This window comes from Helianthus annuus, chromosome 13 (assembly GCF_002127325.2).
Source record: "Helianthus annuus cultivar XRQ/B chromosome 13, HanXRQr2.0-SUNRISE, whole genome shotgun sequence".
Classification (NCBI taxonomy): Eukaryota; Viridiplantae; Streptophyta; class Magnoliopsida; order Asterales; family Asteraceae; genus Helianthus; species Helianthus annuus.
The window spans coordinates 125,765,402-125,779,298 of record NC_035445.2 but is presented as its reverse complement, the minus strand read 5'-3'; the positions used below and the strand labels follow the sequence as shown (position 1 = coordinate 125,779,298).

Genomic DNA, 13,897 nt, shown 5'->3' with positions numbered 1-13,897 from the left:
AGAGGGTGATGGTTAATCATGTATCATGTGGTGGCGTTGATAGCCGAAAGACAAGGGAGTACATGCACTAATTAGCCTTTGTCTTAATTGCCGAGTGCTATGTGCCTTATGTCCAACGCTTAATACAAAACTACCATCGAGCCGAGGGTCTCACTGGAAGCAGCATCTCTATTCCTACAAGGTAGAGGTAAGGCTGTCTATATCTTAACATCCTTAGACCCTACCCTACCTAAGTTTTGCTATTGGTGGAATTTAATGATGATGATAATGATGAGGAGGAGTTAAAAGACCAATAACAAATGGAAGCTGGAGTCTAAAGAATTAATCAAATCAAAATTATTAATAAATGGACTATATTGATGATTTATAATTAATATGAATTTACAACAAAATCATACGTTACAAATTCACATGTTCACACTCCTCTTCTACTTTTTATACCAATTTCTATTTATTGTTCAAGTCTGATATTGATGATTTATAATTAATATGAAGATGATTTATAATTAATATGAATTTACAACAAAATCATACGTTACAAATTCACATGTTCATACTCCTCTTCTACTTTTTATACCAATTTCTATTTATTGTTCAAGTCTGATATTGATGATTTATAATTAATATGAATTTACAACAAAATCATACGCTACAAATTCACATGTTCACCTCTTCTTCTACTTTTTATACCAATTTCTATTTATTATTCAAGTCTGATAGAGATAAAAACAAGAAACCATGCATTGCAATAACTCCATACCAGATTTCGCCAAAAAAAAAACAGACACAAAATGACAACAGTGATCATATTACATTCCAGATATTGGTTATGATAATTTGATATGATCATATTACAAGAGGCCCAATGTGGGGCCTACCCACCAACCTACCGATAACTTTGGCCTTTGCATGTGTAACAGATGCTTATAAAATTAAGAACCAAACCAGATTTCGATACAGGTCGGGCAACTGAGCAGTATATGAATACGGTGATCATCAGCTCCGGTTGATTGCTTTGAAGAACTCAACTATCGGTATAGTCAATCAATCGGGTCCAGAGAAAGGTTGTACTCCTATTCTTTTAGAGCTTTATCCTTGATGAATATATTGTTAGATTAATGTGCTGACTCGTGAGACCTTTTGCTGAATCGGGCTGTCTGGTTACTCCGGTATTGTTCTTTGTTTATCGTGTTTTGATACACGATAAGCAATTTTGAGTTGTTTCGTATAAGCAACTCAAAACATGTCATTTCAAAACAAACCAAACAGTTGTAATAAGCAATCTCTAAGTTAACCTTGTTGTTAAGATATATTAGATGGAATAGTTGGGAGATGATCATGAGAAAACTAAAAAACTACCAAGTTCCAGGTTAAGTTTTAGGTTTTTGGGGGTGGGGGCTTTAGGTTTTTGGGGGTGGAGGGTTTAGGTTTATAGGGGGTGGCGGTGACTCAGGGGCGGATCTACGTTCAAACACCGGGTTCCCAGGAACCCATTCGGTTTGTAATTCTTAGTGAAAACGTATATAGAAAACTGAAAAGGAACCCACAAATAAATTATGGGTGAACCCACAAGCATAAAATTCCAGTGGTCCACTGGTTAAACGTATTGTTGCAAACCCTAACATTCCAAGTTTGAGTCCCGCATTCTTTTGTATAGTTGTTAGCCTTTTTCTTTTGAAAGCTTCAAAGAATGTGGCTGAATTTTGAAGTTATGTGTGAATCATTTGATCTCAAAAGTCAATATGGTGTGGCAGTGTGCACAGAAAGTTTTGTACCAACAAAGTTATAATTTTTGGAGGATTATTACCATAAAGCTTTATGTATCTGTCAATCTTTCTTTGAAATTGATTGAATACTTGAAATATTGATTTGATAGTTTGATTGAATACTTATAATTTTGGTTTGAAATTGGTTTTACTTCATCCCTTCGTATGTTAAGCTTCAATTTTTTGGTATGACTTAGGCACTTCACACAAAACAAGCCCCTCTAGGTACTTACTAGTCTGTCCCACAATTGGTTTGAATTGATATGAGAGTATGTTATGTGTATTAGGATTATTATTGGGTTTGGTTGTTGAAATTTATTGAATATTTAAAATTGAATAGTTGAATCTCATGTATTAGATTAAATAATATGAATTTAGAATATGATTTAGTCTTGTTAAAATAAGAATTGTATGGCTACTGAGAACGATTCTTACGTTTCCCGACTAGACCTAATGGCCAATCCGAAAATAGAAATCTTATTACCGAAAAAAAGTGAACCCATAGGAAAAAATCCTGGATCCGCCACTGGGCGGTGTGGGGGTGGGTTAGGGGATTTAGGTTTTTTCGTATTAATGCATATGTGTAATACTTTTTAAAAAAATTATAAATTACAAACAGAGAGTTTTATGAAAAATATTGAAAAAAAAAATTGGTGTGTTTTTAGGTAGTTCTTTTGTTTTCTCATTTAAGCTAGCTTTCTCATGATTCATCCCCCAAAAGAGTTATCTTCACAACAATTAGGAGATATTTTTTTCTAGCTAGGTTTTTTTTTTATAATTATCTTGATTGTATGTTTATATATAGTTGATTAATATTAATATTACACAATAAGTCAGGGATTTTACTTTTATCACTTGTTTTACTAACTATAAATTTCATTTAGCAACATGAATAATAATGGACCAGCTGCCACAGAAACAAGGTGGTTATATGACAGTCCAGTCAATTCCGATGTAGAAGCAAAGCTGAGGCGTTTCTTGGTTGAACTAAAGGATACTGATAGAATACTTGGAATCCAGGTGTGCTTCTCCCCTACAACAAAATTGGCTATTTGGCGCGGCTGAACCCGTCGTAAATTCATTGCAGCCGTTTGTACCGTATTTGTTACAACAAAACTCAGTCGCAAAAACCTTTGCAGCTAATATATATTATGTTATTGTGTTTCTTAGGTTTGTGCATACAAAGATGGGCAAGTGATAATTGATACTGCTGCTGGAGTACTTGGAAAATATAATCGCCGTCCGGTTCAGCCCAACAGCTTATTTCCTGTTTTCTCGGTAACTAAGGCCGTCACAGCCGGTATGATACATTGGCTGGCTGATAAAGGGTATGTTTCTTTGTTTTTATTTTTATGGAAGCTAGAGGGTATCACAGTCATTTGGGTAACAAGTTAAAACGGGTAATATTGTGTACCGGTTAATAGCCTTTTTTATATATATAGTTAGTGTGTTACATCTGAATATAAATACCATATAATTACTTAACTAATATGACTTGGGTTGAATGTATTTAAAATACAAGTTGGTCAGTTTTTTAACCACTTTAAGCTATTTGACCCGTTTCTTTAGAGCTTGAAATAAGCTGCCAAATTGACCAATTGATAAATGATAGGGAAAATTACCAAATTAGCCAAGAATAAACTTTGACCACCAAATTAGCCATTTGATGCCTCCTTTGAGCAGGGCATCACGGATTCAAATGTGCGGGATGCCTCTTTCAATGTGGAAGTGACACGTGTCTCAATGATTAGGTAGACTCCTCCAATGCCCCTCCACAGACTCATCCAATGCCTCAGCAGACTCTTCCAATGCCCCTCAACAGACTCTTCCAATGCCTCAGGCATGAGTTAAAATTTTATGTGGGACCTACCACCCACTTCATCTTCACCACCACCACCACCACCACCGCCACCGCCACCACCACCACCGCCGCCGCCACCACCACCGCCGCCGCCACCACCACCACCATAAAATATACTACTAATCTTCCTTCAGATTCATTTCTTTCTATCCTCTGTTGACTTGGTGAACACAGATCGATCATCATGTCTTCCTTTGAAAGAGGCATCTTCCCTGCTGGAGCTCATGAAGGATCTTGAAGATGAAGTGGTGGTGGCGGTGGCGGTGGCGTTGGCGGTGGTGAAGATGAAGTGGGTGGTAGGTCCCACATAAAATTTTAACTCATACCTGAGGCATTGGAAGAGTCTGCTGAGGGGCATTGGAAGAGTCTGCTGAGGCATTGGATAAGTCTGCTGAGGGGCATTGGAGGAGTCTACCTAATCATTAAGACACGTGTCACTTCCATATTTAAAGATGCATGAGGGGTCTTGAAAGATGCATCCCGCACATTTGAATCCGTGATGCCCTGCTCCAAGGAGGCATCAAATGGTTAATTTGGTGGTCAAAATTTATTCTTGGCTAATTTGATAAATTCCCCTAAATGATATGCATTTAAACATGATTATGACACCCATGTAGGGAATAACAAACAATATGATGTATTTGATCTTAGGAAACTGAAGCTCGATGAAAACATTGGAAACTTTTGGCCAGAGTTTGCTAAGAATGGAAAAGATCAAATAAAGGTTGACTTTAATCTTAGTTCTCTAATTAAAGTTGTCTTTGATATGGTGTGTATGCATAGTCAATTATTAAAACATGGGTTTATAAACGTGTAGCTAGGTAGAACAATGTGGTTATATATATTTGCATGCATAAAGATGACTACTTGTTCAAGATTTGTTTTATTGAGTAAATTTGTATGTTTCATGAATTCAATAATAATTGACGTGTGTTTTAAGCATTCACACCTAAACATTAGAACAGTGGCGGATCTTACCCAAAACTTTAGGGTAGGGGTGTTCATCGAATCGAATATCGAATTTTCGAATTATTCGAATCGAATTGTTCGAATAATTTTTATTTTTCCTTGAATTCGTATTCGAATAAAAAACCCAATTCGTATTCGATTCGTATTCGATTAAAATTTTGAATTCGAATCGAATTCGAATAAATTTGATTTAATTTAGATTCTTTAAAACATGTAAAAAAACTATCAAAATGAAACATAAATTTTAAAGCAGCCATAAAGCACGATATCACATTAAAAAGTTTCAAATAAAGTACCACAAGTCTAAAATTCAAAACGAGAAGTCGGGAATAATCACTCCACATTACAAGTTAATATTTTTATGTTTAGAAATCTATTGATAGATTTGTTAATTAGGTTTTACTTGTGGGTCATGTAATGGGTTTGATAATGGGTAATTTTAATACTTGGAAACAATTTTGAAAATAATTTATAGTATAGCTTAATAAAAGTTATATATTTATTATATATAAAAATAATAAATAAAAATGTATAATTTTTATTCGAATTTCGAATCGAATCGAATTTGAAATTATAAATTCGTATTTGATTCGTATTCGATTTACTTGACTCGAATTGAATCGAATTCGAATTCGAATTCTTATAATCGAAACGAATTCTTGATAATCGAATCGAATTTAAACGAATTTCGAATTTTTCGAATTCGAAACGAATCCTGAACACCCCTACTTTAGGGGCATCCCAATTTATTTTTTTGGGGATCAGGGATATCCTTTGTATAAAACCGGAAAGGGGTTGAGGAGTAGCCCGTGCTACCCCTCCTAATACACTAATTCCGCCCCTGCATTAGAAGGAGATTCTAGAAAATGAGACAGGATTTAGAAGAATAATCACAGAAGATAATTCTATAAATTCTATAAATTCTAAGTTCAGTTGTATTAATTCTAGTTTAATTTACCTAGAAAGTGTAAACAATCCATATGTAATATAAATAATTTTTTGTTGCTAACTTGGTATCAATCCGTCACAGTAAACCCCATCATGGCTGGGGTGTGACAATAAACATTATGTTCTAGCAGTAGTAAGCACTTAACTCCCTCCGTCGAGGTCTAAGCTTCAAATCAAGCTAGTTGCGTTCTAGTGATTTTCCTGCCTTTAACCCCCTTGAAGGAAACAACCAACCCAACCTTAACCGCTTTTTTCATAGCCAGTCCATTGGTTAGTAGGTATTAATTGGATGTGTACCGTAAGTTTTCCGGTAACAAGTTCTCACGTGTAGTGTGTAGTCTGGGTAGTGTGGTGTCATCCCCCCCCCCCCCGCTACATCAGTCTTTAGTGCCTCCCACACCACCCCGAGGGCACCAAAGTTGCTCTTGTGAGTAGAATGGTGGGCGTGAAAGGGAAGGAGAGGTGGGGGCCTGTGTACTTAATCAACAAACTCCATTTGGAGTTAAAAGGAGGGGGCGCCAAAGGGCACCACCCAGCCTTACAAGGAGGATCACTTTCAAAGAGTAAAATCAAATAAACTAATTATTTTTCCTTCTCTCTCAGGTTAATCATGTACTTAATCATACGGCTGGTCTACACAATGCTCTTGCTGGCGTTTGTGAAGAAGATGATACATTATTTTGTGATTTTGATGAGTGCGTAAAGCGTATTGCTATGGTTGCACCTGAGACTGAACCTGGTCGCGTACAGTTGTATCATTATCTATCATATGGCTGGTTGTGTGGTGGAATCATTGAGGTACCATTAGATTCCCTTTCTATTTAACTTCAATTTCTTCAAGTCTCACGAGTCGCAAGCTTCAGATGACAATATTGTTGCAAATACACATATGTAGGATGCAAACTCATGATCTTTAGGTTACCTTGATTAACAGGTCCCTATTACTTGACCACTTTTTGTCTCAAATTCTTTGTGATGCCTAGGATTTTGTTAGGGCAAACAATATACCACACGATCGAGTACCCTTGTTGCAACATTTTTTTGTCGCAACATTCCACCACTAGATAAATAGTTTAGTTTTCTTTCAAAACCGAGTTGCATCTAAACACAAAGTACTTTTTTTCTATCATGAAACTAAAAAATACTTTATTTTAAATACAACTCGATTTTTGGTGGAATAATGTATAAGTTGTTCGAGTGTCCAGCATGCTTCCGGAAAGAAGTTTCAAGACGTTCTGGAGGAAGCTATTGTGCGCCCACTTAACATCGAAGGCGAACTTTACATAGGGATTCCACCTGGTATTATTAATTTAATTCATCAAAACATGCAATGTCACATATTCTTCCTGAAATGTTCATTTAAAAAAAAATTATGTTCTACCTCCCTTCAGGTGTGGAGTCTCGTCTTGCAACTGTTACATTAGATCATGATATCTATAAGCCCAACTCGTTCTCGATCCCACGGCCTTCCTCATACACATTCAACATGATGTCAAGCATTATACCATTATCAAATACTCTCAATGTGCGTCGTGCCATACAACCTGCGGCCAATGGACACTTCTCGGCTCGTGCTGTGGCTCGCTACTATGCCACCCTCGTGGACGGTGGTGTGGTCCCACCTCGTCACCCCTCTTTATCCGAAAGCCACCCCATGAGTGATAAAGTTGACATAAAAATCTTTACCAGCCCAAAAGGGAAAATTCATGACGCGCTTTTGGGAAGTGGAGATTATGAGGATTTGATCGTCCCAGATGGGCAGTTTGGGGTTGGGTTTATAAGATTTAGTGAAACCAATGGTTCGGTAATTGGGGTTGGCCACCCAGGTTTAGGTGGTTCTACAGGTTACTGTGACATAAACAACAGGTTTGCAATTGCTGTAACCATTAACAACTTATCATCAGGTGCTTTGACTGGGGAGATAATCAAGTTTGTTTGTGCGGAACTTGATCTTCCTATACCGGGATGCTATGACAAATGACTAGCTCGTTCTAGTGCTTTAATCTGAAGTTGCTTATTGAAAACTAGTTTGAAGTTGTAATGGTTTACTTTCTTGTTTCTCTAATAATAATAACTGCTAGAAAATCTGAATAAAATTTCTAATTATTAGTTTTATTTAAGATTAAAGTGAGTCTCTTCTAATCATACCCCCTCATGTGAGAGGAAAATTACTATTTGATAGTGGGCCCCACCCAAGTTTGTGAGAGAGGAGGTACGTTTAGCCTCACCAGCTATTATTTTATTTTATCTTATCTTTTTTCTAATTTTAGCTAGGTTCGATTTTTAAGTTATTTTGACCAAAATGATTCAAAAACAGAATGGGTAACAAGCCCGAGCAAGTTTGGAAAAAAACTATGGTTTGTGCACCTCTAACCACAAGTCACTACTCTTATACATGGGTCAACCTTACGTAAAGCGGTTATGTAATCGCTTAACCAGGTGTGGTGCTTAGAATCATGTACTTAAAATTAATTGTATTAGAGGAGATTGTGTGTGTAGTGGCGGATCCAGGGTGTTTTGGGGGTTCCGGGGAACCCCTCAGTTTGGAAAAAAAATAAAAAAAAAATAGTGGAAATTTTATAGGATTTAAAAAAAAAAAAGATAGTGAGAATTAGTGAAAACCTATCAAAAGCAACCTGGTGAAAAAAAATCCTGGATCCGCCACTATGTGTGTTCTAGAGCAACATGCTATAATGATTTTTTTCCTCCACAACATAATAGTACACTATTCTAGACTTGTCAACTACTACATAGGGTCTAAACTAATGTAAGAACATTGTTCCTAACATCCATCCACAGTTGCATCATATTTTAAAACTAAAACCAAAATATACTTCACCAAGATCATGTCACAAGATTAAGTTCATACAAGCATTACATAAATTACAATAAGATTACGCAAAAGAAACAGAAAAGAACACAAACAAACGAGAAGGTTCTAAAACATTAATCCCTTTTATTTAATGTTCAAACGGGACTATGAGCATCCTGAGGCCACATTTCAGTTACACAACTTCCACCATCGCTGCTTATACCACTGTTCGCATTACCATTAAAGATGTCAGGCTCAACACCTAGTCCAGCCATCATATGTTGCCCGGGAACGTGTAGGCCAGAGTGGGGTCTATGGTCATCCCCACAAACGGTTATGGTTGGAGAGACGTTTCCCATTCTAGGCACATTTTGATAGTTGAACATTTGGGGAGTGGTTAAATGGTTCTGAATAAGGTGGCTCAGGCTAGATGTTAATGAACCCCTGGCCAAGGTATCTTCAGCCAACTTAACCTGTAATCGAAGAGCGTTTTCTTTTAGCACCAAGATTTGGTAGAGAAATAGGTTTGACTAGAAAAGGTCGTATTTTGTGGATAACGGGTGCGATGTAGGAAGGGGACAAATGGATCGAAAACCAGTTACTGTGTAAAACTTTACAACCTTCCACGTCTTTTTATTTTAACAAATTATAAAATCAAGATTTTAATTTAACAGCGTACTTTTTGTTATCGTATTTGACACATCACATGTTGATAAATTATAAAAAAAATGATACAAAGTGTTGGTACGTCAAACTGGCCCAGCCCGTACTTAAATTTGCGCGTTATGACATAACTAATTTGAACCACCACCCGACCCGTTTTCTAAAACTTTCTAGGATTTTAAATTTTTCTTTGTTAAAAAGAAAAAGTTATTACAGGTGTTTAACAGTCAAAGTGCATGTAAGTACTGTGTTCGCTTCTGTTACGTATATTGAACCAAACTTGTTACATTCATAGTTAAGGAAAGAAGATACCTTAGCTCTCAAGGCTTCCACATCTGACTTGAGCACTCGGTTGTTGGTTGAAGCATCATTGTATTGGTGCGTAGCAGTCGTGAGTTGCTTGAACAAAACTGAGTACTCTGCTCGTAGCTTTTCCACCTGGATTAGTTAGGAAACTGGTCAAAAGAAATCATTTTTGGCGCGTGTTGAGCTGACCATAAATTATTTTTTCACAAGACATTTTGTTTTTATTAAATAATTAGTCTGTCAAATATTATTACACAAACTATATGATATTGATAGATTTAGGAGACTTTACGCCTTAACAATACACATTGGGCGGCTTTTGACCTGTTTCCTTTTAATTTCTTTTTTCAATTTACCCTTCAGATATATCCCAAATGAACCCGCTCATAACTAAAGGGGTCAAAATTTCCACCTCTAGTACAGTAATACCTATGTTTAGTTGGTGTTTTCAAACATGTTCTTATTGCTTTATATCAACATTTAAAAAAAATAGTAAATACTAGATGCATACTTGTTGCTCAAGATCTGTTAAATGTGCTTGTTTTCTTCTTCTTGAGCGCCTAGCAGATTCTCGGTTTGAAACCATCCTGAACTCATAGTCAATCGTATTAAAGTAGTATTTACTAACCTTCCGTTTAATGAAAGAAATTCTTGACAAGAATTTTTACCTTTTGATCCTTTTTACATCCACTACATCGTTGCTCTGTTCACATTGGCCGGTTTCAATCTCTGGATCATAGTCTGATTGTTCTTCATCACTAGTTGTCCCGATGGCGTTGTTATCCCGCCTTATTGGTTTGATTTCTGAAGTTGGGCTCTCAGCTGACCAAATATGAATACATCATCAACTAACCATGTGAAACCCCTAAAACTTTGTTCATATATGAGTAAAGAATGTCAAATTGTTTTGAAAACAAAAATGATTTAGGAAGTCTTATAAATGAAAAGGTCACTTTGGGTGATTCGGCCTTATTCCATTCTAGATTTTTTTATCAGTAAAAGATCAAACATAACCCGAATCAACACATATCGAGGTGCTTGGATGTGCGTTTAAAAAGTTATTACGTGATATTTAAATATCATCACATATCTAGCTATAAGGTAATGAGTTCTGAACCATACCACAAATCGAGGACTGAGCATCCATTGTCATCGTGACACTAGAGTTCTGTGGAATAATATTCTGAGACCATATAGAGTTACCGAGCATTCCGCCAGAAGTTGAAAACCTATTTAGATTCTCCTGTAATCAAAATGGTTAATAAACTCATTGGTTAAACTAGAAGAACTTAAAGCAAAGGTGCATTGAACACCTAACTAATGTGACCAATGTTCAATACACACTTGATTCTAGTATCAATATTTCAAACTGATGTAAGATACCATTAATCTTGCACCTATTTGACTATAAGCTTAATGTTCACATCTTTAGCAACCGATTGATGTGTACAAAAACAATTAAAAATTTGAAGATGAAAACAGGCATGGTCAGAGAGAGAAAAAAAAAGTAATAAACAAAAAAGAGAATTTTGGACTCAAAAATTTTGTGACACGATAATCTCATATTTCACCTTTAGTTCAAAACAAATGTTCTGTCACCTTTGCAAAATCCACGTATTGCATGAGCGTCGAGTATTCTAAAAACTCTTTTGACCCCGGGCAAGTAGTGAAAATCAGGCCTTAAAATGTATTAAAAAACCTTAAAATATATGATAAAAACTTAAAAATATACATATAAAAAATCATCCTTTTCAAATATCGGGCCCTCTGGAGCTTTGGAAATTGGGTGGTCGCCGACCCACCCAGCCCCAAAACCAGCTCTGACATATTGGGCCATATGAAATTCCTGACCTCAAATACAATCAACGTGTTTAAGGCGCACTGGCTGTGTATAACGGAACTCCACAATTAAACATGTTAAACATGCTTGGGTAGAGCAATCAAGTGGGGACCTCCCGGAGTCCTGAGAAGGTTCCACTCGTGTAACAAAAAACAAACCATGGTAAGCAATTATTGGTTGGTACGAGGAACCATAATTTCTTTATCTATATAATGAGCTTACAAGAAAGGGTAAAAGATCAAATAAAAATAAAATAAACGTACGAACTGTACGAATTGAAAGAAAAGTCAAAAAGTGGCGGTGGCAATATGGTAATTATCAGCAATTTCAATAGTACTGTACTGGGGAAAAGCAAAAAGCATCTGTAGGGTAATTTTGAGCATCAATAGGGTAATTTTGAGCATCTGTAGAGTAATTTTGAGAAATGTAGGGTAATTATCAAATTACTCTAGTAGAGTAATTTTGACTTCTGTAGGGTAATTTTGGGAAATGTCTTGTAGAGTAATTTTGTTAGCATTTAGTTATGGGGTTTAGCTTTATGGTTTAGTTTTTAGCTTTTAGTTTGGGTTGGGGGGGGGGGGGGTAGGTTTTTTTAGGTTTTGGGGGGGGGGGGGGGGTTTAGGTTTTTTTAGGTTTTTTTTTTTTTTTTTTGGGGGGGGGGGGGGGGTTAGGTTTTTTAGGTTTTTGGGGGGTGGGGGGAGGGGTTAGGTTTTTTTAGGTTTTTGGGGGGTGGGGGGGGGGGGGTTAGTGTAATTTTGATAATTACCCTACAATTTTGATAATTACCCTACACGACCAAAATTACTCTACTTGAGCTTTTACAAAATTACCCTACAGAAGTTCAAAATTACTCTACTAGAGTAATTTTAAAGTTGCTGATAATTACCAAAATGCCACCGCCACTTTTTTGACTTTCTTTCACTTCGTACGTTTTGTACGATAATTTTATTTTCACAAGAACTTAACTCTACAAGAAAGTCCCATTGTACTTGTACAACATTAGTTTTAAACCTTTCATTTTAATTTAACTTTTGACCTTTAATTCAACAAGATTCATCATCTTTAACCATCCTCTTATCAATCATGTAACGCTTAACAACTTATTCTCAAATCAAACACAATTTAAATCAAGAACTCAAAATCAATCACTCCATTTCAACAATAAAACTTGGTCTAATGTAGGCCCTACCTAGAGAATCTTAACTCAATAAACAAATAAAAAATTCAACAAATAATTAAAAAAAATCAAACCTGATTTCTATACTGAACAGCAACATCAAGAGAACAACCAGCAGCATAGTTTTTGCTATCATCATTACTAAAAACAACACTATCTGCAGCCGAAAACAACCCATCCGAAGGCGGGTGACCCCGGTGATCAGCATCACTTCCCATTGACTGCTTAAACAACTCTTCAAAATCAATTTCAGAAAAAGTTCTGCTCATGGTGAATGGTTTGTGATTGAAGTTATCCATGATGGTATGTGGGTAACATTCAAATGAATTATTTAGAATCATAAACAGAAAGCCCACATATAATCTTGGGAAAAAGTTGGATCTTTTTGGTTTACTTCACCCTTAAGGATTTGAAAAAGATTGAGGGGTGTGTTTTTTTATGAAAAGTGGGAGGAAGAGTACAAAGGTTCAAGTGACTTTGTAGAAAGTGAGTGAAATCAACAGTGGAAGGGAAGTCAGAATCACTCACTTTGAGGTGACTTTATGTTCAACATTGTAAGGTTCTTTACTTCTTTGTTAAAAAATTAATTCCAGTACGTTGTTTTCATCCGCGCGTTGCAACATAGAACCAACGTCTATTAGAAAGCAAAAATAATCATAATAATAAAAAGTCCAGTTATTGTTAACGATTTATGTTTCGGTTACATATTTCCAGTACAATAACATAAATTAATATTATTTGAAACTATATATAAAAAGATATGTTAAAAATCATGATGTCGCAACGAAAATTCGTTTAAAATTTAAAGCAGCAACTTTTTTTAAAATTCGGGGGTGGTAGTGTAATGCGGGTTTAAAAGAGTAAAAATAACTTTATTAAAGTTCATGGAACGTGTGATAAATTTATGAAAATTCAGGAGGGTAAGAAACTAAGAATGTAATTGGTTTAAAAAAACTTAACATAATTTGAAGGGGTCAAAGTGTAATAACCAAAACCTTTGTGGTCAAAACATTAAAAAAAGAATAAACTGTCTTATAGGATGGTTACAAATGCCATAACAAATGAGTAAATTACATAAATGCCATAAAATAAAAAGTTAAATATATGAGTGTAGATGACATTACTATAATTAAAAGCAAAATGGAGACCAAAGAAAACATGCTAATTCAGTGGTAAAAAAAAAGTACAAAAATAATGTTGCTAAAATACCCTAGATATCCTTTACATAGCTTAGAAATAGGCTTTGAGGGGTTCGGTATGCTAAAAAAAACTTTTTGGTCATTCAGGGACTAAAAGCATCAAAAAGTACATAAGTTTGCATTTTCGCGCATAACTTACGTTCTGAATACATCCGGACATCCAAAAATTTATGTAAGCATTAAAATATTTTATTTTAGTGTTTGGCATAAGAAAAATCCATTCGTTGCGCAATTTGGATCGTTTTTCGCGTTCATGCGTATTCCGTCGTAATTAAGCGAATATCGCGATCATACGGCCAAACGAACCGACATCCGACATATTTTTGAGCATGTTTTATGTCCCCTACACTTAGGCA

At 35.8% G+C, this 13,897-nt stretch overlaps 2 protein-coding genes across 3 annotated transcripts; one reads left to right on the top strand and one right to left on the bottom strand.

Moving 5' to 3' along the window:
- Positions 1-941: 941 nt before the first annotated feature.
- On the top strand, positions 942-7,667 carry LOC110899301 (beta-lactamase domain-containing protein 2). Of its 2 annotated transcripts, none has more exons than XM_022146191.2 (7): positions 942-1,064; positions 2,651-2,786; positions 2,937-3,094; positions 4,279-4,351; positions 6,148-6,342; positions 6,750-6,843; positions 6,936-7,667. In XM_022146191.2, exons 2-7 carry the CDS (start codon positions 2,655-2,657, stop codon positions 7,523-7,525), a joined length of 1,242 nt encoding a protein of 413 aa, XP_022001883.1. In that variant the 5' UTR covers positions 942-1,064; positions 2,651-2,654; the 3' UTR covers positions 7,526-7,667. The 2 variants fall into 2 exon arrangements, with proteins under 2 accessions (XP_022001883.1, XP_035837362.1); XM_035981469.1 differs by lacking the exon at positions 942-1,064 and adding an exon at positions 1,929-1,991.
- A 695-nt stretch (positions 7,668-8,362) lies between these two features.
- LOC110899302 (basic leucine zipper 9) lies at positions 8,363-12,798 on the bottom strand. The gene is made up of 6 exons (XM_022146192.2): positions 12,417-12,798; positions 10,448-10,568; positions 9,994-10,147; positions 9,837-9,912; positions 9,332-9,457; positions 8,363-8,829 (listed from the first exon to the last, which is right to left on the bottom strand). Exons 1-6 carry the CDS (start codon positions 12,681-12,683, stop codon positions 8,512-8,514), a joined length of 1,062 nt encoding a protein of 353 aa, XP_022001884.1. The 5' UTR covers positions 12,684-12,798; the 3' UTR covers positions 8,363-8,511.
- Positions 12,799-13,897: the final 1,099 nt, after the last annotated feature.

Bases quoted from the DNA above. Each gene is read 5' to 3' on its own strand.
- LOC110899301 (XM_022146191.2), top strand. From the start codon at position 2,655: ATGAATAATAATGGACCAGCTGCCACAGAAACAAGGTGGTTATATGAC. The intron at 2,787-2,936 runs GTGTGCTTCTCC...TGTGTTTCTTAG, and splicing joins ATAGAATACTTGGAATCCAG to GTTTGTGCATACAAAGATGG. The intron at 4,352-6,147 runs GTTGACTTTAAT...CTTCTCTCTCAG, and splicing joins ATGGAAAAGATCAAATAAAG to GTTAATCATGTACTTAATCA.
- LOC110899302 (XM_022146192.2), bottom strand. From the start codon at position 12,683: ATGATTCTAAATAATTCATTTGAATGTTACCCACATACCATCATGGAT. The intron at 10,569-12,416 runs GTTTGATTTTTT...TTTTGATTACAG, and splicing joins CTGTTCAGTATAGAAATCAG to GAGAATCTAAATAGGTTTTC. The intron at 9,458-9,836 runs GTATGCATCTAG...TAACTAATCCAG, and splicing joins TAACAGATCTTGAGCAACAA to GTGGAAAAGCTACGAGCAGA.